A 26,562-nucleotide genomic window follows, 5' to 3' on the forward strand; every position below is an offset into this window, starting at 1 on the left:
CACTAATCCCGCTTGGCCTTGATCTGGGGAGAAGATCAGTCAGTGACCGAGTAAGATTACGTCCAATCCTCTATTGGCGACGCCTTTGGACCACCCCAGAGATACGGCACTATGCCGATGGATTCCTTGCAATAATTAAAGCAGATGTTTTCCATAAAATAACATGGCTCAAACACCTCAGGGCTGCTCTAGGATAACTTGGCCTCTCCAAACTTTGGGATAATCCCTCTGGGGAAGCTTTTCCTAGTAAAAATACCATCAAAAGTTTATATTGGGAAAGGGTTGATGGCAGACTCTGGAGCAGAACGAGATCTGACACGATGGGGGGGCACTTCTTGGAAATTAAACAGTGTCCATTATTAGAACTATACTGGGACAGTATCACCATCCTAGGAGACAGGAAGTTAATGTTCCAGCTAAGAGCTGGTTCCCTCCCACTGAGATCTTTGACGGGCAGGTGGAGGAGTACGACCAACTCGTGCTGCCCAGTGTGTGGTGCAGCCAAGGAAAACATAGGCCACTTCTTATTCCTTTGTGAGGCATACGCAACCCCTCGAAGAGTATGGCTAGTTCCCGTTTGCAGGAACTTGGGGATATCTAGTGGTGTTGAGGCCCTAAGAATTATTTGTACTTCCACTGATTTGCCAATTGTCTTGGGAACAGCAAAATACCTGGGGTGGGCATGGTCCATCAGACGGAGGGCTATCTCCCCTAATGTACATTGATCTTTGAGTAAATGTGTTCCTAACTGTTTTTATTTTCCTCTTGTCAAAGCTTGCATAACGGTTTTTATCACTGAATGTATAAGAAGGTTAATTTTATGTCTTGTATTTTTTAAATGTATTTTTTAAATGTATGTTGTGCTTTTATGAGTATATTGCTCTAGTAAAGCTTTGAAACCGTAAATGTTATCTTACTTTCTGAGTTGATTATATCTTCTTTACAAAGGTATAAACCTGGGCTTCGACACAGTGTCTCTTGTCGCAAAAGAATATGTACTGTTTTCACATATATATTTTTTTGTTTGTAATGCTCTAGACATGAGTGCATTTTTGGCCTTGCGTTCTTAATTTCATCAGCCTCTGTACTTTGAAAATATATATATTTTTTGATTTCAAAGTATTTTATTAAGATATTTTTTCACATACAATTGTCATCACTTTACCATCGCAGGGTAGCATCACAAACAGGCTGTACTTGCCAATGATACAGGTAAGTGGTCTACATGTTCGGATGTACCCCTTTCCTCTGTCCTACTATAGGGATGAAAGTAAGAAGGAGGGGAAGGACAAAGCAAGGGAAAATAGAGAAAAGGATAGTGCACAAGACAAGTACCTATTTGTGGTTCTACCCTGGCCTGCTTGGCTAATTTCTTTAGTTCAACCATGCAAGCCTGTGGATACGTTTTTCTCATGCTTTACTAGAATGGTCAGTATTTTAGTGGAGCTATGGTTTTTGGTTTCGTCCTACTCCGTCAGGAATTCAGGAGCAGGATTGTTATTAATGGTATTATCCGTATATTAGGACCTCTTATAATTCAAGCAACTTCAATTGCATTTTGTACACGTGTCACCTTCCACTGTTTACCGTTTTCTAACTTGTTTAGTTTATTGTTGTTTCTTTATCACTGTTTCGTTTGCAGTATTTCTCCTTTTCAGTTGGGCAATTACTTTTGATGTCAATGCTAGCCATTTATTTTGTGAAAATATCAGTTTTTTCATGATTATTAAGCGTTATTTAGCCCATAGATAATACATCACTTTTATAAGCAAGATATAGATAGAAACCAAACCAGAAGAACTAGGGTCGTCAAATTTGCATTCTACAACGAGATTTGTCTTGTTAGTTTGTGAGATGGTACAATAGCCAGTCTAACTCGACACAAACATATTTAAAATCTTTCTTCTTAAAGAAGGGAAAGGATCATGGTCCTCAAAGTAGGGCAAAAACTCGGCTTTGATTTTAATAAGTGCTTCAAGGGCACTTGCGCATAGAACGATTGGTAGGAAGTAAAAGTAGTATACCCAGTAATTTATATATTTTTAGATTAAGCAATTGGAAATAGACTTTGTTTAGAACATGTCCTATACAGGTACAATTAAGTTATCCTCATGGGTGAATAAAATATAAATTGTAAAGTACTTAATAAGGTTTAATATTAAAAGAAAAAGCACATAACGGGTACATTATTGATTGCTATAAGAAATTGGGTTATTAGTTAAGGGAATGACCACCCACCCTAAGTAATAAGCACCTTCCTTGTCAGGATGAACCAGTAAAGCAATTAAATTCACCTAAGCTAAACCCCTTAGTAGCTATAGCACAGAGCAGACAGGATTAGCCTAGAGGCAATTTGTTAAGGATCCATGCAGTGCCAAAACAATCATTAAAACACAACGCAATAAAAAATTTAAAAATGGTGTACATTTTATAAATAAAATTACACCAAAATGACAAAAGTAGCGCCAACCATGGCCAACTGGTCACAGCAATCTGGGACATAGGTGTGATTTGAAGATGGCAAACACAAGGAGATGATGGACGGAGCGCTGTAACTTTTCAGACACTCACCCCCAGTCACAGATCTGGGTTGAATCCATCATCATTCTTTACCTCACTTCGCCACCTCAGTTCAGATCCAGCTATAGGCAAAACAGTCTTGACCCTGTGCCTCATGGGAACAGTCCAGCCCGAACTGCCAAGCCAGGTCTTTCCTGAACCGGAAACAAGCATCCTGTAACCGGTTTCTGGGTAACACCCTTCATCAGCCAGGCTAGCTTGAATCCAGTGGCAGTGAGCCCGATTCACAGAACTAATTTAAGACAAAATCCTAAACCTACTACTTTTGGTTTTTACAGAAGTTAGGATTTTGTCTTAAGTTTGTCTTAAGACAAATTTAAGACAGACTTAAGTTAGGATTTTGTCTTAAGTCTGTCTTAAGTCTGTCTTAAGTTTGTCTTAAGACAAACTTAAGACAAAATCCTAACTTCTGTGAATACCAAAAATAGTAAGTTTAGGATTATGTCTTAAGTTAGTTCTTTGAATCGGCCCCAAAGTGAGCAAGGGACCCACGTCTGGGCATACCCTGCCAACTTAGGGCGAACAAAGCAAACACAAGGAGATTATGGACGGAGCACTGAAACTTTTCAGACACTCACCCCCAGTCACAGTTCTGGTTTGAATTCATCATAATATTTTAGCTCACTTCGCCACCTCAGTTCAGACCCATCTATATGCAAATCAGTCTTGACCCTGTGCCTCATGGGAACAGCCCAGCCTAGCCCAAACTGCCAAGCCAGGTCTTCCCTGACCTGAACCGGAAACAAGCATCCTTGGACCGGTTTCTGGGTAACACCCTTCATCAGCCAGGCTAGATTGAATCCAGTGGCAAAGTGAGCAAGGGACTCACTTCTGGGCATACCCTGACAACTTAGGGCAAACAAAGCAAATGCAAGGAGATGATGGACGGAGTGCTGAAACTTTTCAGACACTCACCTCCAGTCACAGATCTGGGTTGAATCATCATCATTCTTGATTTAAAGAACACCACCGTGGATCTCATGTGGGATACAGAAACCAGGATTGACATGGTCTGAGGTTTTACCAGATACAGCCAAGTGTTCCAGGACCTCACTTGCAGCATTTGGCGTCTGACTACAGCAGACGCTAACAGCAGGATCCAGGGCACTTAGGCTGGGTGGTAGACCTGGCATCATTGACATAATTTTCCCTTCTATTTTTGACGGATTGCCTCCTCTGTTTTGATATGTTTTTGCTGGTTTTATGCTTTGGGCACTGTGCCACTGCTAATCAGTGCCACAGTGTAAGTGCTCCCTATGTTAAATTGATGTACTAATTGGTGATTCCATGATTGGGTTATTTGATTTACCTGTCAGCCCCTAGTAAAGTGCACCATGTGTGCCCAGGGCTTGTAAATCCAATGCTGCTGGTGGGCTTGCAGCACTGGTTGTGCCACCCACAGAAGCAGCTTGCAAAGTGTGTCTCATTCATGCCATTGAAAGGCCTGTGTGCAGTCTAGCACTGCCATGTCGACTTGGCAAGGGCACCCACTTGCCAGTCCCTAATCCTTCCCTTTGCTTCATATTAGACACCCCTATGGTAGGCCCAAGGGCAGGGTGCATTGTAAGCATAAGGTAGGACATGCTCTGGTGTGTGTAGCATGACCTAATAATGAATTACAGCCATTTTCGTTTTTCACTATTGAAGGCTACCTGTTCTCCATAGGCTAGAATGGGCAGTTAGATTATTACATTCTTATAATCCTAACTGACTCAGGGAACATGGTAGAAATTCGAATTTAGTATGCCTGAACTCAGAATAATAAAATACATCTTTTAGTAAAGCTGGTTTTAATATTCTGTGTTTGAAAATACCACTTTTAGAAAGTAGGTATTTCCTTGCCTAACTGTCCAGGCCTGCCTCTGCTAGGTTGTGTATTCCTTGTCTGGGTTTGTGAGTGACAGGGCTGGGGGATTCCAGGAGACAGGTTGGGGCAGCCCAGTGGTGAATAGAGAGATCTGCAACTAGATGGGAGGGAGAAGTTGCACCTGGGACCTGAATAGGGCTGGGCCTTTCCTCTACAATGCTGGCTCCACCTCCTGTGGCTTGTCTGATGTCTCTGCCCTGCACTGTGAAAGGAGAGAAGGAATCTTGTCAACAAAGTGCTCCAGAGCTGTGCCTTTCCTCCCCTTTGATGGCTCCACCTTCTGGTGGGGCGGCTGATGTCTCTGTCCTGCACAGTGAAAGGAAGGAGAGAGTTGTGCAAACAAAGTGCTCAGGAACTGGTTTGGACTAGGCAGAGGCCTCTCTGCTTCCAGAGAACAAAGGATTTTGGGGTATAAATATTGGGACCCAGGCCCAAGAACTTTAGATCACTTCTGGAACAAGAAACCTTTTGCCAAGGAGAAGAACCAAGGAAGCTGCAGGAGTTTTACTGCCCCTCTGCCAGTGTGCTGTTTGCTGGGCTGGCCTGCAGTGGTTGCTTCATTGCCAAGGAAAGGAGAAGGAACTTTTTAAGGACTTTCATCATCTACAGAATATTTTCCAATGGCTTGAACTGTGTTTGCCTCCTGCTGAAGTCTCAGGGACAAAAGACTTCATCTCCAGCTCCCGCTGTGAATATCCTTGCTGGGAATTCTATCTACAGACATTTGCCTGTCGCTGGGAGCTGGAAGCACGACGCACCGAAAGGAAGCGTGTTGCCGCCGTAGCTGAAAGTGTCGCATCGCTGAGAAGCGAGCCTTCGCCGCATCTCCCTGGAAGCGTGTGTTCATCGAAGCTGCCTGCTGTCACATCACCGGAGAAGCGTGACGCCATCGAGAGAGTCGTCATCGCATCACCGTAGATGCGTGTCGCAGGGCCTGTCGCAGCTCCAAAGTACAGGGTCGTCGGAAGGCTGCCAGGGCGTCTACGCATCATCATGGCAGCGTCATCGCATCGTCGCATAAAGGGTGCCATCCTATCGCATCGCAACCGGATCATCGCCTCGCATCAAGGCGCCATCTTGTGCACCGCAACGGGCCCACAGGCCGAGAACCTACGCATCACCTCCGAACCGTTAAGGATTACGACGCATCCCCTACTCTGCGCAAGCATTGAATCGCAACGCATGATCTCCCCTGGATAACGGAATCAACGCATCTCCCCATTTGCAAGCCTTTTGTTTACTTTGCATTACGCATCCAGGTACTTTGTAGAGAACTTTGTCGCATTTATCGTCAACTTGAACTAAGTAACTTTTATCATCTTTAAAGCAATCTTAAGTGTAGTATTGTGGATTTTTGTAGTTTGTGGTCGTGTGTTAAGCCCATATAAAGAATACTTATTTTTATAAAACCTGTGTTGTGTCTATCTGTAGTGTTTCCACTGTATTACTGTTTATATTCACAAATACTTAACACACTGCCTCTGAGATAAGCCTGTCTGCTCGTGCCAAGCTACCAAGGGGGTGAGCAGAGGTTATTAAGGAGTGTAATCCCCTTATCCTGACTTAGAAGTAAGAGTCCCTAGTTGGACAAATGTGAATACCATTGCCAACTAGAGACCCCCAGATGTAACACTGGGCAGTTGCAAGAAAGGTCTCTTACAGCTTGTTGCATCCATATAGTTTGAGCAGGATGTTAGCCTAATGACCTTTAGTGCCCATGTCTTTGTCCTTTGGACAAGAGGAAGCAAGTTCATTCTTTCAGCACTCCTCTGCAATCTTAGACAACAGGTTCAGTCTTCTTCTGATCTTCCTCGGGTCCGGTAGTATTTTGAGGAGGGTACTATTCATACTACATTGATGCCTGACACCATCAGTGGGGTCACTCCTGGGTCCTCCCTAATCAATGGGGTAAACGTTCCTAGGAATTGCCCTATCATATTTTGCAGCATTTTCTAAATGCCCTATTGCAAACAATCTCGCAGTGTCCCTCTCTGCCTAAATCCAAGATTGTGAAACCCTTCCCTCCTTGAGCAGAGCATGTTTGCCCGCCTCAGAAGTATGGAAGGGTAATATGCAGGCCAACCTCTGTGGTAACTCTGAATGAGTTCTGGGGGACGCTCTCCTCATACTGGGATTGGTGCCTGACTGACTGGGAGAACACAATAAAGTCCAAGTGTCATCTAACATTTGCCTATGACTGGGGAGGCCTCCCCTAACCAGGCCTTTGTCTCTGCTCTGGGAGCATTTTTCATACCTCATTCAAGCCTTGAGCACTCGGAGGGATGTAGCTAGATGCTTATGAATATTAGCCCCCAGAATCTTTAGGTAGGGAAAAGGTAACTTCAAGCAAAATGTAACTTTCTGAAAGTGCCTGTACTGTATTATTTATTAAAAATGCGACTTCACCAGTGGATTGGTTCTTTAATAAGTATTCCAAAGAATCCCTAAATGATTATATGTGTTTCCTAAATAGCATTATAACATTTTAATAGTGCATTAAAACATATTTTTTTATGGAACAGCCAGCGTTGCTACAGTGGAAATATCTTTTAGATGCTTATCACTGTAAGGACACCTTTAACATTAACTTTCTAAATGTCCTCCTTTAGAAACCATGTACCCTCCCTTAAGGGCTATAATGCAAGTAATATTACTATTTAAAATGAAGGGGCTTATTTATGAGCCCCTACGTCACTTTTGTGCTTCTGTTGCGTCACTTTTTGTGACGGATCGGTGGCGTAAATAATGCGCCATGTTACGCCATATTTACGAAGTGATGCATCTAGGTAGATGCACTACTTCGTAAACCCCTGCGCTACATTTTTCCATTTTATTTTATTTAATGCAATTTTATATAGCGCAAACTTGTGTTACATAAAAGATACAAACAGAAAAAAATTGCAAATGCACAAGATGTAGAGTCACACACGGAAGAGATACAAACAGAAAGAAGAGGTACGAATGGATATACTCTAAGAGTCACATAGGAATGGTAGAGACTACAAAGGTCTATTGCATATACTAGTGATTAGAGTTATCTCTATATACATAGGGAAGGGATACGAATGGATATACTCTAAGAGTCACATAGAAATGGTAGAGAGTACAAAGGTCTAATGCATATACTAGTGATTAGAGTTATCTCTGTATTCATAGGGAAGGGATATGACTGGATATACTCTAAGAGTCACATAGGAATGGTAGAGAGTACAGAGGTCTACAGCATATACTAAGGTCGTAGTAGTGGCACAGTGAAATCTATGAGATTTTGCTGCGCCACTTCTGGGATGCCAATGTGTCAAAACCTTACGCCTGCCTCATAGCAGGTGGAAGGGTGACTCAGGCCCTGTCACATGGGGCTTGCCGCATGTGAAAGGAACATTGCTGGAGTTGCGTCACGCTTTCGACACAACTCCAGCAATGCGCCCCTTTTGCGCCAACAGCTACCTCAGTTATACTGACGTGTTTGTCATTCCTTGGAATATACTGTAAATATGATGCATCATTGGTGTCGCAAGGAGGGGCAGTGAGAAGTGTTGCATCGCTGCTTTCACGCAGCAGTGCACCACTTCCCATTAATGAGGCCCGAAGTTTTTTGCCCTGTCAAAAGGGTTTATTTTGACAGGTTGAATCTGAAATCAAGCTACAATGGTAGACAAGAAGCCATATTTACATTGGACCCTAGTGGATGGCACAATAGGTGCTTCAGTCAACTAGTGGCGATTATCTTGCAGGCCCTGGGTACACCTTGTACCATATACTAGGGTCTTATAGTTAAATATGCCAATTAGGAGTATACGATTTCAACCATGTTAAAAGAGGGAGCACAGGCACTTTACTATTGGCTAGCAGGGAAAAAGTGCACATGGTTCTACAGCCATAAAACAGACCGGGCAAACATCGGGGTGCACACCACACAAAAGAATGTCATTTCCTGCAGTTGCCATACTATTCAGTAGCCTTGTAACATCTTTCCTGAATTAGTAAATTGTTCTGAAGTTATTATAGGGTAAAAGTGTGAAGTGTTGCTTGATCTAGTGGGTTATACTGGTTGTCGCAGTGTATGGAATTATATGCCTTGTTAGATGGTTGTTTGCACTTATTTTTACTGCAATTGTGAATTGCTCTTGCAGATGAATTACTGGTCAATATATGGCAATAACTAAGGGGCATATTACCATCAACTAGAGATAAATATCGCTATGTTGGCTTAGCGGCAATATTATTATCGCCGAGCTCCGCCGATTTATATTGCTATTATCAAGGTTTATCTCAAAAGCGATAAAAATCGGCCGAAATGCATGAATATCGATGAAAAGTCCGCGATATTCATGCATTACCGAGCTAATGCTCTTAGCCATGTTATCCACCTACCATTGGATAACATGGCTAAGAACTGCTCCGGGCAGGCGTTAGCTTTTGGAGATACTCGCGCTTAGCGCGAATATTTCCAAAAGTAGGTAATAGGAGATAGCGATGCTAGCAACTGTTTCCAGTCACTAACATCTTGGCATGCCCACTTTGCATGTCATTAGCGATAAATATCGCTGACATGCAAAGCGGGACCCAAGATGATCGCCATCTCCTACTAGCTGTCGCTAACTGGTGTTAGCGACAGCTAGATAATAGGGCGAAAAAAATTATCGCCGCTTTAGCGGGAAAAATTCCCGCTAAAACGGCGATATGGGCCTTGGTAATATGCCCCTAAAATTCTTGGAGGTTTGAAGCATCTTATAAATTCAGTTACTAATAGTACTACTTGAGCTACTTATATTTATGTATCTTTATCGTCAGTGAAATTGATGATAGTGTATATCTTTGGTGTACACAATAATGAGAAGTAGGACAACTGATGGAAGAGGGAGTATTGTTGCTAATAACATACATGTAATCTTATTGTTCCACTAGTGTTATTCTTGGATGAATGTGGATGTAGCACAGAAAACAATAAATATGTTTCTCATTTGTGATAACATAACCAATTATATAGTATAATTCATGCTGCAAGTGATATGTGAACACAATGAAGACATTTAGAAGTATTATTTTCACTATATGTGGAACACTGCTAGTGGAATATGCCATTCATGTCATAAAACCAGTTGGGTATCCCTATAGAGAAAAACAGAGATAGAATCATGCCCCTTCTTATATCACATATTGCTGTGTGATACCATGTGTACAGCCGTATTAGAAAACAATCTAATCAACAGAACAGAGACATCACAAACAACTGCTATACATCTAATCAACTTACATGGCCTACATGGAGAGAGTCACTGTACCAGGCCTTCGTCAGGAAAAGTCATACCAAACATAGATTCATTTCAGCATGCAAAAAGTCATACCAGATGATATTCTCTAGTTTCTATGATATTCAGAGACACCTGATGAAAATCAAAATCATGTTAATATTTGCTTGGTGTGCTTCATTTGTGTATATTCATGATGCTTGAGACTCTAATCCCCCTCAGTCCATTAATCGCTATAAGTATTTGGAACCTTCCTGACAAATGCGTTTGTGCATTTAAATGTAATTAGTTGTAACACAGGTACATTACACAAAGGTTTTTTGTTTTAAAAGTGTAGTTCCTGATGTGCAGCATCAAGTTCAGGAAATGCTTCAATGTGCACTTATGTTGGCAGAAAACCTGTAGGTTTGTTGTCTTTTTTGACTTCATGTGTTTAGGGTTGAGAACTGAAAAGGGGATATTACCAGGAGATGGGCACGAACAATCTATTGAGTACCCAGAAACACAAAGATTTGTTGGTATTCTTAAATATTTTTCTGGTAGTTTGCAACCTAATAAAAACATAGAGCTACCCTGTCAAAACCAGGAGTGTTTTCCCAGAAATTCTGTCTGAGACAAAAGTGGTATTAAACATTAAAATATTCAAATGCACATTTGTGCTTGCCTTACTCATACATATTTTTCACCTAGTTAAAATTACTTTGAGTACATTTTGGGATATAGGAGCACTTCCAACTGTTCTGTGAATATTGAGCTGCCTACATGTAAGGAGTTTTCCTTGGATTCTTTGTGAATCCTCAAGACGTCAATAATCTACTCTAAAGTAGGAGGAATCTTTCAAGCACAAGTATCTAATAAAAAACATTTTGTGAACATCATCTTTACGAAATATCACTTAGAATAATAAAATGTGAATTATTCTTATTTTCTTTTTAAACATATCCTACTTTTATTTTTATTTTACTAGACTAATTTATCTTACTGAATAAGTTAATATGCATTTTTGTTTTACTAGACTAATTTATAATACAGAATAAGTTAATTTGCATTTTTACTTTTGTGCAGAGACTTTGGAGGAAATGTGCAGATGTGTTGATTGAATTTGATTATTTTTAACCATATTTGTCTTTTGCTCTAATAGTAATACTGTGGCTGCTGATTTCTGTTTTTCTCCTGGTCTTCTGGGCACGATGGTCTCAATTTGTAGTTATTTACATATTATAAACATTGGTCAAGAGAGTCTCTGCTGTATATTCATTGTTATCCTTTATTTATTATATTGCTTACACTGTATCCTACTGTACTCTTTGATAGGTGATCTCCCCTTATTTGGATCAAGGATATCATATCCTACAATAGATTATGTGAAGAGTAATTGTGCAAAGCAGAAGTTGACCTAAATTTTGTCCTTGAATGTTTAATTGGATTGAAAAACAATATCAAAAGACTTATTATGACTTAGGGGCCGATTATGCTGTAGAGCGGATCGCCACCGCCATGTGGGCGGTGGCGATCCGCCCTACATCATACCGCACCCGCCACCTATTTCCCCCCACCATATTAGATTTGCGGGGAACCCCGGCGGGCGAGTTTTTTGCCGGTCACACAGGTGACCGGGCGGAAAATGGGCCTGATATGGTGGCCGTGTCTGCTAGACACCGCCATCCATATTAGGAAGGCAGTGGGATGCAGCCAATGCTGCCACGGAAAGGCATGCGGTTTACAGATTTGGGGGCTTGTTGCCAGCCCCTAGGATGTTGTGGGTGAGGGGGGCACATGGGGGGTGCCTATGGTACCCTCCTGCATTTGCATGGACGACGTGGCAATACAAAAAATGTGGGATCCTAATTGTGCAGTTGGGACCGCCGCACCCCTAGTGGGCAGTCCCATTTCCCGGGGCGATGGCGGGCAGACAGTCTGCCTGCCATCATAAGTGACCCCTTAATTTGTAAAAATAAAAGGTTGACATTACTGCAGTCAACAACACATTTGTACAAATATATATCTAGAGAAAGGCTGAGTCAATCATCCTCTCATAAATTAATTCCTCAAAGTCTGGTCATATGAGTTGTTTATCTCACGCATTGTAAATTTGCCTTTAAGTTGCAGGCAGAATCTCATGACCACAATTTAGAAATTAAAATACCTAATACAGTATTGTGGCTATATACACTCTTATTAATGATAATCATGTTGTATGAGTGTTTTATAACAGTCCTCAACTAATAATATAGTAACCACCTAGCTTCATCCTTGGCTGGAAGTCTTAGGAACTCTTCACCTAGGCTAGCCAAAAACTATACAATATGAAACCTGGGAAACATGTAAGTTTGGATGGCACTTAGTTTTACAGGAAGAAACAATGTATATTCAGTAGCCCACATCATATGTATTAAATAGATTTATATTTGCTTGAGGCACTAGTCTGCGCTTATAGTTAAAACAATTCTATTTTGGATCATGTTCCCATATCATTAGCTTTTTTTAAATCCCAATTTCACAAATTCCATAAGTAGATGGAGGTTCAAGCATTGTCCTGGGTAGTGCTTCAAATATTACTGTGCCGTACATTATGGAATGAGGATGTCATTTTTCTTAAGGAAAAGAATAGCGAGGTTTAAAAGTTGCACACAATAGAGTTATAATTTGGAATTGTGAATGGGAATTATTAACTTCATTCTACAAATTAACAGTTAAAGAAATTACTTAAACTTGAATTTTTAGATAACATACCACAAGAACAGTTTGCTATTTCCAAATTGCATGAAACATGGTATGGGAATCTGGAAAGAAAGTAAGAAAGCCAAAATGCTAAAAAATAGGTGTTTGATTAGATATCTATTATTAAATTAGAAACATTTTACTGGTTACCTGATAGTCCCAAATCAATATAAAATTCTTTAGAAAATGTGTAAAAAGAAAATAACTGCCACAAATTAGACAATTTGGTAGGCTTAGTCTCGAGAAAGCATAGACTCAGTTGCTAAAAGCAGGGTATTTTGGCATCTATCAGTAAAGGAGATAATTCCTCGGATTAAATGCTTATGCAGCAAAACATTTTGCATATTTAATATTTTTTAGGTCTGATGAGGACAGTAAAAGAAAGAAACTTATTTTCAAGTTGAATATTTAAAACCATATGATTTGGGTTGATCATTATAATTCACACAAGTGCTAAACCTTCTAGGGTATGCCCAAATTATCTGCTGATATTGCTGACAAATACTGGTGTATGACATAAATCTGCCTGTTTGGATAATTGGAATTATGCCTGAATTGGTTGCTGAACATGTTTTTTGGAGGATGGTATTGAGTGTGTGCCACTTGGATGCTTTTTGACATAGCACAAGTTGACCTTGGCAACTTGAAGCCACTTCTATCCCTGTTATATATTAAAAATACATGATAATATAGCAATTTAACAGTATCTATCTATCTATCTATCTATCTATCTATCTATCTATCTATCTATCTATCTATCTATCTATCTATCTATCTATCTATCTATCTATCTATCTATCTATCTATCTATCTATCTGTCTGTCTGTCTGTCTGTCTGTCTGTCTGTTTCTCCGTCTGTCAGTCAGTCTATCTATCTTAACAGACAAGCAGGCAGGCAGGCATGCAGACAGACAGAATGACAGACAGACAGACAGGCAGGCAGGCAGACAGACAGACAGACAGACAGACAGACAGATAGATAGATAGATAGATAAATAGATATTGTTAGATCTGGCATCCTTGGCTTGATCTCCTCCCTACCTTTGTTCCTTCAGACCTTCTGCTTTGCTGACTTCATTTTTGATGGCCTCAGGACTCTGACATCTGTGAGTCTACTCTGCAATGTGGTGCCACCTCAGCCCTGAACCCTTGGAAGTGGGCTTAAGGTGCTCTGCCAGCTTCTGTGAATCCAGCAGAACAGGTGCTTCTCCTCTGCTGCGCAGTGCAAACCTGAACAGAGCCGACGCATCACCACTGCTGCATGGATCGGACACGTCATAAAGGCCTTTTTTTAAAAAGAGATTTATATAGAGCGAACTAAACCCGAGACATTGGGTATCAGAGCACTTTACATGAGCACCAGTTACATTACATGAGAACTCATAAATTTTTGTTAAGCATGGGGAGATTAAGTGATTTCCCCAGGATAACAGGATGTTGAGCGTCGTTGCCGTGACTAAAACCCGGTTCCCCAGCTTCGAGGTCGACTGCTCTAGCCATAAGGCTACATCCTCTCCCCAGACCTGTATCGCCCTTGCAGCCCCATCGGAACTGCTGTTGTATGACACATCTTTGGTGCAGGCCCTCTCATCCCTCGTCGATAGCAGCCTTGACGATGACACAGGACTCCTCATCACAACCTCACAGCACCTCGGAACTGACTGCGTGCCGCATCCTCGACTCTAGACTTCTCATCGCAAGCCACGTCAATGGGATTCTTGACGCTGACACAGGCCCTCTCCACATCTCGGAAACAATTCATCACTTTGGCTGCATGACGAATCTTCCATGCGGCACTTAATAATGCTCTGTAAACTAGAATTCAAGGCACTCTGTTCAATGGGCCTCTCTGTGTCACTGTAGCTGGCCAGCCATCCATCGCAGTCGGCCTAAACTTGTGACTTTGTCCTGAGCCAGCGCAACCTGATATCCATAGTTAGCACTTTGCATGCTTTTTTGCGCTATTTTCACTAAAGTTTTTTAAATTGCCTATTGCCGGTTCTACTGATTGGATGTTCTGGTCTTGTTTTACTTATTAAAGAACGTTCTATTTTTTTTTTACTTGGTGAGGGATCATTTTGCGTGATGTTTTTCACTTTATTACTAATTGATGTATTGCACAAACACTTTACACATTGCTTCTGAGTTAAACCTGACTGCTCTGTGCCAATCTACCAGAGGGTTGATCACAGGTTAATTTAAAGTTGGCTTGTGCCTCCCCCTGACAAGGACTGTGGTTGCTGCTTGAGCAGGGCTCACACCCTAGTCAACCAACAACCCAATTTCTTACAGATATGCACACAGATATCTAGACAGACAAATACTCTCTCCTTGCTTCATATCCTTGCTAACCTGCATTTAAATTAAATTCAATGGTCACCACCAGAGTAAACTCTCACATGATTGTACGCTCTACAAATCTGCATAACATAGCATCACAAATGAGTCCAAAAAGGTGGTCAAATAGTTTCAGCTTCTTTGTACTGTATTTGTGCACATAGATGTGCCTGCTCAGTTCCACCCTACATCAGATGCCTAACCAACTGTAGAATCAGGTCAGAATGACTTAGATGTCATGTTTGCAAGCAGGTCCTCTCAATGAAACTGTCACAGGTTTAATCTGCAATATGTATTAAGTAATGAGAGAAATATGTCATTTGTTTAATCTGCAATTTTCAAGATCATTTCTCTGAAGTGCTGCACACATTTCTTTTTATTCGACCAGGTCAGTACTAGACCTGGTTAGCTATAACATCAGATGAAACTTGGTGTGCTTAGTTAAAAACAATTGCAACTAATATGTTCCACGATAAATCCTATTTTTTTAATCTTTTCATGATAGTTTTTCCACACCTCTAATAATCTTTTTCAAACGTAGCATACGTGAGACATTCAATTTGAAAAGCACATTTTTGATCACAGAAACATATTTATTGACAGCAGTAAGGTGGGTAGTGTTATATACTGTTTGGGTCTCAATAGTTTGTTGTGAAAAGAATAAAATCAAAATGTCCATTGAAAGTGTACCCACTTCAAGTAATAAACCAAAGTAACTTTAGAAATTGTGTAGTCAATTAATGTCGTTGTTGTCCTCTGCCCATCCCGGGGTGTGGACCCTGTTGATGCATCACTCCAGCTCGAGGCGCAGGAGGTTGCGTCACTGCTATACGTGGCACTGGTGATGCAGCTCCTCTTCCCATGCCAGGGTTGTTGCCTGGTCTTGTAACCAGTTCGTTTTTAGGTGACAAACCCACTGTGTTTGCAGAACTCCCTTTATTTTCTGGAAGAAAAAAGTGTATGCACATTAAAAGAAAGAAACATATTACTTGATATTTCCAAATATGTCGCATTTCTTACATATTAAACTGAACTTTGTCATACAATTCTTGAGCTCAAAGTTACTTAAGTAAATCAAATGACAGGTTTCTCTCATTACTTAATACACATTGCTCAGTTGTGGATGAATCTTTTCATACTTTTCGAATTAAATTTATCCCACCCGAATAATCAAAGTACTAATATCAAGCAGAGATCAATGTGTAGAAACACCGTTTCATGTACCGTAGAGAAAGAAATGCTAAGGAGAAATGAAGCAGTTGTGTATTTCAGAATAGAGGGCATTACACATATGCTGCTGTATTTATTGGATGACAAGTACTAGTGGTAAAACATAAGCAGCTGTATCACATAAAGTGAGCACTGGGATCCCTAAGTTAAGAAGCAATCTTTGCCACAGCTATGGGCTGACTGGTGTCTTATGTAGTTGAAGAACTGGAGCATTGCAATTTTTAAAACCTTAGCCAGAGGTAAATAGTTACATGTCAAAAGAACGTTCAAGGCATGTGCTGGTTTTTGCTGGAAATGTAGTTGAATATGTTGACATATCTACAGTGAACACCTGAATGTAGCACTACACCACACACAAGGCATCAAAACAACCTGATTAAAAATATAACAGGGCTCATACCAAAAAAAGTCCCAACTAGACAGCCAAACAACAAGTGAAATACAACACGACAGAGTCACATGTCAACAGAACACAAAAACCCAGCTGTACAAAATCAACAGAACACATCACCACCACAACAAAATGCTGCACAGCAAGTATGCACAAGCTTTCCTGTCGTACCTGACAACCTCCATAATCTATTTCATAATACAGTGGTAACATTTGTCTGGAGCAAGCATTGCCTTAACATACCACCAAGGACATGATATAGCACCAGTCGAAAATGTTTTATGATCCAACCAAAGATGTTGAAGGAATGTGACTGGTAATGAATATTGAGTGCAAGTTAGAAGGATGTATTCTCCTTTTGGAGACAACATTTGTAAAACACTTATAACACTTAATAAAAAAATAATGTGGTGATTGTGCACATTGACTTTTGTATGATATATATGATTAGATCAATCTAATCACGTCCATTTTAAGGATACCCATACTGGGTTTTGTAGGAATCAAATAAGAGATGTGTTTAGGTGACATAAAGCATGTCATATATGTAATTAATATGTACACAAAGTGGTATGAGTCATCTCGGAATAGTTTTTTAGGTGTTTAATTATGCTTATAATTCCAACGATTTATAGAGAATTAACTGGGAGACATAACTGATGTACAATTTAAAGATATATGCAATGTATAAATTGTAAGATAGGTTTAATGTGATTTTCCAGCCCATAGGAAGTAATAGGATGACATGCCCACTGATGAAACATGTGTTGGCTGGCAGAAGAATTTGAATACAATAAAAAAAAGAATGCAGAACATAAGAAAAATGGAATGACTCATGATTGTGGTTATAAGATATTGCGTGTGCTAGGAGATTTATGCTTATGTTTTGCTTCTGTATTAGGGATGTAGCGATGGCATCTGTTTTTCTTTTAGCACATCACCAATATAACACGCTACCGCGACTTTGTGCACTGTGTCTCGAAGCGCCAAATTCCCTTAATCTCCACAAGTAGACAATATAAAGTAATACATTTCTTCAAACCATCATGTAGAAACAAGCCTATGAGTGTAGAACTAACCACAGAGAGTATGATACATCTGTCATAATGATAGAATAGGAGGAAGAGACTGCAGAAGTGGATGTGGAAGGTATGAAGATTTCCAGGCATTACAATTTCGTCCCTCTTCCTTGTCCATGGATTCATGGCACAAGGGAGTGCACTGTTAGAATCGAACTCAGAATATTGATGGCACCAAATATCAAAGACAGAATATCGAGAGTATCATTATATTAAGGTAAGGACTATCACTGGTAATTATATTAATTTTCCATTTTATACAATAATATTGAAGTTCTAAATATGTAAAACTTGAAAATTGTTGTATAATAATACCTTGTTTTAAAGTGTTTTATTGTGAGACACCAACTGAACATTTCTTTACCTGGCCAGCATCATGACAATTGAAGGAGGTAACCTAATCTGGCGATGATAAGCACAACCGTTCTTAGCAACACACTTACACTGGGTATGTGATTGTACGATTGGTGCCCATACGGTTGCTCAAATATGATCATCATGGCATTTGATGATTTCAATCGATCTGTGTAATGTAGTTTACATTGGTTTGATTAAGGAATTATGTGTCAATTAATATCTGTGTCATTAACATCGAAATAGGAAATTTAGTTGGGACTCAAGAAAAATCCTTTGCCAAAGGAGTGCTCCAATAAAATTGAAGACACAAACCTAGGGGAAGCTCCTCCATTATGACAGAGGAGCGTTGCCCCCCAGCTAACATCCAGGAGAAGCAGACGAGAAAAATAAAATGAAAATAAAACTATTTTATTATCATTTTATTTTTCTGTGAGCCAGAGCCATTTGGGTCAGAGCACGGCCATCGTCAGCTTTTGGAGGAGTAATAGGCACAGCTAGGCGCGCATGTTGGTTTGAACATCCGTCTTAGGATGGCAAACTGTCATGCACATTTAGCCTTGCACCAACCGGAGCTGTGCTGATCAGCCGGGTGTTGAACAGTCCCAGACACTTTCGGAGCAGCAAATCAGGCCGCTCAGACCAATACTATCTGAATAGTATTCCCAGCATGAGAGAAGTGCTGGGATTGGCATCTGGGAGCCTGTGCAATGTGCACTGGCTCTGTACTGCCTGAGTGGGGAATCTGGAGAGAGGAGCAAGGCAGCCACTGGTGCGGCAGGTAAGTACAATTTTATATATTTTCAATTATGTCGGATGTGATTTTTTTGTTTGTATTCCCCCTCGCTTCACCACTTCGCAATGCGAGCAGCCGGAACTGCACAAACCAACCACCTATGGAATTTATTTGTATCTATGCCAGAGTAAATGAAGTTTATACAAATATTGCATTATGAAATTTCAGTGTAATTACCGATTTTAACCTCATGGCACCACGTCGCTTAATGATTCTCCCAGTTTGGGACAATTGTACAGCGAAGAGTACTGAAACAAAGCGATTGCACAATCCAATCATTCATCCTTTTTTAGCAACTACAATAGCGATCTTGCAAAAGCGATCATTACATTAAGCGTGATTTTCAAATGCAAGCAGAAGTTCTTTAACTTGAGTTTTCATATACACATATATTACATGATGCTTTGACAGTACTAAAAACTGAGGTGTATACCATTATGTTTGAAATTATTATTTGGAATCTACAGCAATTTTTTCCGTGGCTGAATTTTCATAGCTACCGATCAATTTATGGAAAAATCTGTTTGGATGTATTTGTTCTATGAAATTAGGATCTCATTGATGTCTTTCACACGTAGATGCACCGCGTCACATGATGGTTATATACCGTGAACAAGGTTGTGTGAGCCAAAACATGGAGGAGTTTGCTGCCAAAATGATTATTTTTGCATAAGATACACCTGTTTGTTAGTGGAACCTGTCTTCTGCTATCCATGGCTGACTTGCTTTTTTGTCAGTCAGGTGCTCTGTTATGGTTCATCTAACACAGAAGTGTGGAACGTATTTTAACAGAGGGCGTCCATAACTTTCCATTAATAATAAGAGAGGCACAACTGATGTAATTGGTGAGACCAGTGGAACGTACATTGGTAGATATTGAGTAGATAGCTCATTTAGCATGCACTGCTATCCGAAAGCGATGTAAGTAACACTGGAAACATCTTGCATACTGTTGTGGGAGAAATACACAATAATATATTGGCAATTTACTTCGCTGCAATAATTTCTATTTTCAGGACAAGAGGTTTAGTACGAAACTAGTATTTCAAAAATGGCAGAAAATAATGACAGGGAAAGACAGGAAACAGCTGCGCTGCTTTTTAATAATTTGGACAATAGAATAAATAACATGTCTACAGGCACTGAGAAACATGAACAATTAAACTTAAATGAGAAACTACAGAAACTAGAAAAATTAAGCAAAATTGAACTAAGCAAGTGATGGGCAAGCACCTGCCTACAAAGATATGTATATGTGGGCAAAGTCCCATGTGGACTGTGCACTCTGTTAATTCCAAGCTATTAAGACCCTAACCCAGATATGTTGGTTGGGTGGGTGGGAATGCAATAATTCAGCAGCCTAAATTGAGATGCTAGATATTCTAGTTAAATATGCTACTATTGATAGGGAAAAGCTTTTAAGGAGATTGAAAACATAAACATGAATTGGTTAAAAAAGCAGAAAGTAACAAGAAAGAGATAGAAAAATTCCACAAAGAAGTGGAACAAAGGCTGCAGAATATTGAAGCTGATATAAAAAGAAAGAACTCTGAAAATGATCAGAAACAGTGACAACTGAGAATCGTCTATGAGTGCAGGTTCTCCATTTGATCTAAAAGAGGTTTTTGCTGTATAAATGGGGCGGGTGGTAGCACTATTCCATGTGGTCTGGTGCAAGCCAGGAACCGCAAACGTGGAGTGACATACTTTAAATATTATTGGTTAGCCCTCAGGCTTGGATAAATACCTGGAAATGGGGAGAGGGCTGGGGCAAAGGGAGATGTTCTGTGATGAGGGTCCAGGTGACTCTCCTGGTCGGACTACGCCATTCTGCGAGAAGCCCATCTTGTTGCCCTTTGATTAAACCTATGCCAGGAGCAGGGCACCGCAAAATGTCACTGGCGGAGCATGAGAATGGGGAACGGATATCTTTGTGGATCATGCTGCACCGAGGTCAGAACTTTGTCTAAAAAAACTTTCTTCGGTGAAAGGGCAGCACTGGATTTCTGGGAATGCCATTTTTGGACGCATGCATGAATAAGATACTGTGCTGCGGTTATAAAATGAAATGACAATATGTCATTTTGGATGCTATAAATTTGAACACCATCCTATTAGAGGCATAATTTGAAAACTTTTGAAAACTTTTATAATCAACAGTGTTTGGGTCTCTAATATGTTAATTACAAATAATGACTGCAAGCAGGAAGTGTTTCTTCCGTGTGCAATGACTGTGAGGTATTTAGTGAGAAACATAAAATGGTGATTTGTTTTGATTGAGAAAGGCTGTCAGATCAGCCGAAATGCATCTCATTGCAACTTTGGATATTTGCAGCGCCACCAGGCAGATGTATATATGGATCTTCTGCTTTACAGCTTGAGGAAATAAAGATACGGAGTGTTTCCCCATCTTCGAGTGCAGGTTCAATTTTTGACACAAAAGAGGTTTTTGCAGTTTAACCCCTTCGATGCTGATGACGAGCTCAGCTCGTCATGCAGTACACTGGTCGTGTGCTTATGACGAGCTGAGCTCGTCATGCAGCATGGGGATCAGTATATTTCAGCACCCAGCGGGAATTGCGTTAGCAGCCAAGGTGTTAAAAAGCACAGGCAGTAGCGGAATTCCATGCACCACCTGTTTTCTGGTGCAAGCTAGGAACCGCAAAGGTGGAGTGTATTTATATATATCTATATATATCTATATATCTACATATATATAGATAGATAGATAGATAGATAGATAGATAGATAGATAGATAGATAGATAGATAGATAGATAGATAGATAGATAGATAGATAGATAGATAGATAGATAGATAGATAGATAGATAGATAGATAGATATTCCAATCCTCCACACAGGAACGCTGTGCACTCACTTGATATTGACCACTTCTTTATTTGATTTAATTCAATAAATTATAGCAACTGAAAAACTGACAAATCCTTTTCGGCCTCATGGCCTTTGTGAATGTCAGTATTCATTTTACAAATTACAAATGAACCTTTCATCATACCATGATTCGATTGTGCAGCTCATATACAGAATGTTGAATGGTTGGCGGGACACAGGTGTCCTAGGGGAAGATGAATATCAATTTCTTATTGTAGAGGTTCCTCTCCTACCAATGTGCTATCATATACCTAAAATTCACAAAAGGCACATCCCATTGTTTCATCGAAGGGAAGCCTGCTGGAAAAAATACCAATCTATGGTGATTCATTTCTGTTTCCGCTGGTGAGAGATCTTAGTTTATATATCCAGGACACAACTGATTTTATCTGGATTATTCAAAACATACAATGGGAGGACAACTTTATCCTGATGACACTGGACAGTACCAGTTTGTATACCTGCATAACACACAAGGATGGCCTATTAGCACTTGAGTTTTTTCTAAAAAAATGGTACCATTGAAATTTCAAGAACTTAATATCTTGTTGCTGCAATCTGTTTCCTTTTGCCTAATAATAATATTTTTCTGTTTTCTGGGCAACTGTACTTGAAAATACAGGGAACTGTCATGGGCACATGCTTCGCCCCCTAGTTACGCAAATCTTTTCATGGGCTGGTGGAAGAAGCACGTGGCCTGGGTGGAACAGAGTGAGTACTGGGTGGATAACTTGGCCCTATGGGTCAAATATATTGACCATCTTTTTGTTGTGTGGCGGGGTACTCAAGTAGAAGCAGAAACATGTATTGCTATTTTAAACAACGAGCTGAATCTGAAAATCACTTGCCCCATAATTACCTTTCCTGGATTTGCAGGTGTATGTTAAAATAACAAATGATGCACAAGGCTACACAGAAAACCCACGGCAGGAAATGTCACGCTTCATGCACAAAGTCTGCATCCACATAGTCTAGTGAACAGTCCCCTCTATGGGGAGCTATTAAGGATTAAGCACAACTGTTCTCTACCTGAGGACTACAATGAGGCTGAAAGGGAGGCACTCAGCAGGCTTAGAGAAAGGGGTATGGTGATAAGGCATTGGGAGATGCAGCCAACAAGGTCATGGATAAAGGCACACAAGAACTAATTACCCCCAAACAGATGTAGAAAGGTGAAGGAGACACCACAAGAATGATATTGAATTTCTCAGCTGAATCTAATCAGATTTGTGGGGTCATCCAAAACATGAGGGCGTTCTCCAGGCATATACCATCTTAGAACCTGCAATGTCAGCATTGTCAGATAGATCTGACATCACACATAGAAAAAGAGTATCCTTAAAAGATCTCCTGGTACAAAGTGATTATAACGATTATCCAGTAAAAAGACCAGACATCACATGGTTTTACCCATGTACCAGGTGCAAAGCATGCAGAAAAAGTAATGGATTATGAAATCCCAGGTAAAAAGGAACAAAAAATCATCACTAAATTACTTCATTGTAATTCTAGTTTTGTGATATACTGTCTCAAATGCCCATGTGAGATGAAATATTTTGGCAATACAGCCCATGCTGCAAAAAAACAGTTGCTGGAACACATCCAGGCTATTGCCAATCAATATGTCATGTATCCAGTAGCGAGGCACTAAGATAAATGAAAGAAGAAGTGGTATGTTAAGCTTCTTCTGCATTGATCAGGTATCCTACAAAGAAAGAGGAGGGGATAGAGTTAGATCCTTAAGGTGCCTTTCTACTAAGTATATTGTAGAGCTTAGGACACACGTCCCATGGGGCCTTAATAGTGAGAAAGAGCTATGGACACATGTAGGGGTCAGATAATACAAATGGAATTCCATCAGCTTTACTTTCTGTGGTGTCAGCAGCATCCTGGATGGGTCTTGTATACATATAACAATCAAGGAATATAGAAGAATGAGCCAAAAAGAAGAATGAGGCACCACTCACTGCACAGTGTCTCTGCCACCATGTATGACACTTAAGACACATTCACACTGTGGACGCATTAGTTTTATAGTTTATATCAAATTAATATTTTTGTTATATTGCCAGCTAATATTTGGTTTCAATAGCACATGAGTTCACAGGGTAGGGTGTTTAGTTAGGTTGCACACACAGTAGAGGTAGGCACATCAGGACTGCATTACCAGAACCGTATTCAGTAGGTCATAATATGAACCATGTCTCAAATTAGCGCCTTCTTAATATGTCGAAATGATCTTGGTAGCCCATTCAGGGCAAATAGGTTAAATCTAGAATGATTTTCAGAGATTAATCATTTTATGACAAAGGAAAATATCATGAGGTGAATCAGAAGATTAAGTCATATTGAATATAATGTGTAAGTCAATTGATGGATATCGTTAATATTATTAATTTAATCTGTTCCATTCGACAATATTGGCTCTAGCCCAACATGAAATCGGGGCACATTAAGTTACACACACAAGCAAGCAAGCCCATTCAGGGCATAATTCTAAATTATGACATGAGGTCTGTGAGAGAGACATGTGTCGCAAAATGAATTGCAAATAGGATGTATTATATTTTTAAGCTGAAAGAAGCGATCTGTGCTAAGCTCGAATGTTCAAGACTATGGTCATTCACAAGAAGCAATTGTGAAAGTTAGACATGTTAAAATGACCATCACTGAAGCTATTTATTATAAGTACATGAATGGAATGTACTCCGCTTTCACTTCCATGACCTGCCCAATAGAATTATGGAATGATAAAAGGTTCATTTGAAATCATGAATATTGGCATTGACAAAGGCCAGGAGGTCGAAACACATTTGTCAATTTTTCTGTTGCTATACTTTAATAAATTAAATCAAATATAGAAATATGTAATATCAAGCAAATGAGTGTTCCGCGATCCTGTGTGGAGGATTGCAATGTGTTCGCAAGTCCTTTCTCGTGAGCCGCAACACCTGTTGCATTTAGAGCGGTGGCTTTAATGGAAAATTAAACGTATATATATATATACGCCAGTAGGTATATATAGTTAGGATTTTTTCCCTATGGGATTTCTGAAAATTCTATGTCTAATAACTTTGGCGTTTGTGGACGGAAACATTTTGTTTTTGAGCAGCTCCTGGAAATTTGGGGGGGGTTCGTCAAGGGGGGGCTGAGAAAAAAGGGGGGTCCCAAACGCGTTTTTAACATTGAGTTTTCCATAGGGCGGTTGGACTCACTTTTAGCCCGAACGGCTGAATGGATTTACACGAAACTTGGCAAAATTGTAGGGACTGTTAGCCCGATGTGCCTTTGCTAGGTCTCAATATATGTGCTTCAGTGGATTTTGAGAAATTAACGTTTAAATCAAGATATATATCTGTAACAGCGGTCCGGGCAGCGATCCGGTTCGCGTTCTTTTCGCGTAACGGAACTTTGCGCACGGAAAGCTGATTGGCTCTTCGGTGTCTGTCAACATTCTAAACAGTCCGGTGCAGCCGCCATCTTGTCTCTCGGTAGGATCGAGAGATAAGAGGAGGCCAAAACAAAGGGGGAAATTTCCATAAGGGGGCATAGTAGATCCTCCCTGACCCCCTAGGTTTTATGTGGAGGTTTTAAAAGGGCCCAGCAGGGTTCAAAAAAATGTTTTCTTGTTTTTTTTTCGCGTTGAGCGCCTAGTACGCGAACCGGAGAGCGTTCTAGGCAGCGTACTATAAGGATAATAGAATGATATACTTTTCAAAGACTAAATGTTAATTGTTTGTTGTTTTGTTTGTTGTTTTTGTTGTTTTTTTTGTTTTCTTTATTTTAAATTTTTTTTTTATTTTGATTGTTTTTCATAATTTATTAAACTTTCTAACATTTCAGTGTCTGAAATGTCATTATTTTCTTGAAATATTGTTTGCAAGCTGTGAGCTTGTAAAATGTCCTCATTTGCAAGGAGGGCATCTACTGCTTGGACACATTGCAGCAGTTCATTATCCAAGCTTTGATCCATAAATTCCATGTCAATTTGTTCAATCAATTCCTGGCTGCTTTCTTGCAGGTCCATTTCAAAAGAAACTTGGTTTTCGCCTTCCATTTTGCCTGAAATTTGGATTAAAAAAATATATATTAGTAGAGATAGGGCACTGTTGGGATTAATTTTAGATAGTCATTTTTTATCAGTGAATTTATCTTTTGGCAGTGTATAGTATCAGAGTGGAAATAGGACTATAAAAAAGTGTATGTGATTTAACCTAGACACTCTAACTCCATTCATAACTATAACAGAGAAGTCTATCTAAATACATTACTAGTACAGAGGGATAGTGTATATGTAGCAGAAAAAGTCTACTATATTAAGTTATAGTGCACAATATATTTCATTTTTAAAAATTATAACTTACCTTCACAAAGAAGTTGAAGTTTTTGGAAGCTATTGAAATGTGATGTACAACAAGAAGTAGTAGTCAAAATGGCTGTGTTTTCTTCTCTTCCTTTATATGTTCAAGTATATAACCAATCAGATGTCAGGTAATAAAAGTAGAAAATGAAAGTAACATTTTCATTGGTTGTCAATTCCAACACTTCAGATGTGTTTTGTGAAGTAATTTACCTCACGGTACTTGGAGAGGTCTACAGGCTAAATGGCTAAATTAAATTTCAATCAAATTTGTGAGAATGAAAGGGATTGTTATGTAGTATGAGCTAATTTATATTTGGTGAGAGTGTCTCTAGTCGTTTTTCTGTAAATTACTTTCCCACCTTTTTTTGGACCGCTTCCTGGAAAGCGGTCCAGTCCGCGAACTAGGAGCGTAACGGGAGTCCACCATTTTGTGTTTCGGTCGAATCAAGGTATAAAATGGAGGGTAAATAATGTTCTGAATGGGTAGAAGGGGGCATGGTACAAGTAGTTTGCCCTCCTACGTTTTCTGAGGGTGGCTGAGGAGGACTATATGTGCGAAGAAAAAACTTTATTTTTGAAATTTTGCGCGGTTAGCTTCCAGTTCGCGTACCGGATAGCGCTCTTTGAGCGTAGTTTGTTGAAAATTACAGAAAAAAGTTAGAAAAAAATAATAATTGTGAGTGATCAGATGAAGGGTAGC

General features: G+C 39.9%; 1 protein-coding gene across 1 annotated transcript in view; it reads right to left on the reverse strand.

The window, feature by feature from the left end:
- Nucleotides 1-15,334: 15,334 nt before the first annotated feature.
- LOC147688814 (transmembrane channel-like protein 2) overlaps nucleotides 15,335-26,562 on the reverse strand; it is a 523,112-nt gene continuing 511,884 nt past the window's right edge. The window contains exon 18 of the mRNA XM_086939828.1: nucleotides 15,335-15,700. Within this exon, the coding sequence (XP_086795954.1) occupies nucleotides 15,495-15,700 (206 nt within the window). The 3' untranslated portion in view covers nucleotides 15,335-15,494. The remainder of the gene's footprint in view (nucleotides 15,701-26,562) is intronic.

Source organism: Lissotriton vulgaris, chromosome 10 (assembly GCF_964263255.1).
Source record: "Lissotriton vulgaris chromosome 10, aLisVul1.2, whole genome shotgun sequence".
NCBI classification, from domain to species: Eukaryota; Metazoa; Chordata; class Amphibia; order Caudata; family Salamandridae; genus Lissotriton; species Lissotriton vulgaris.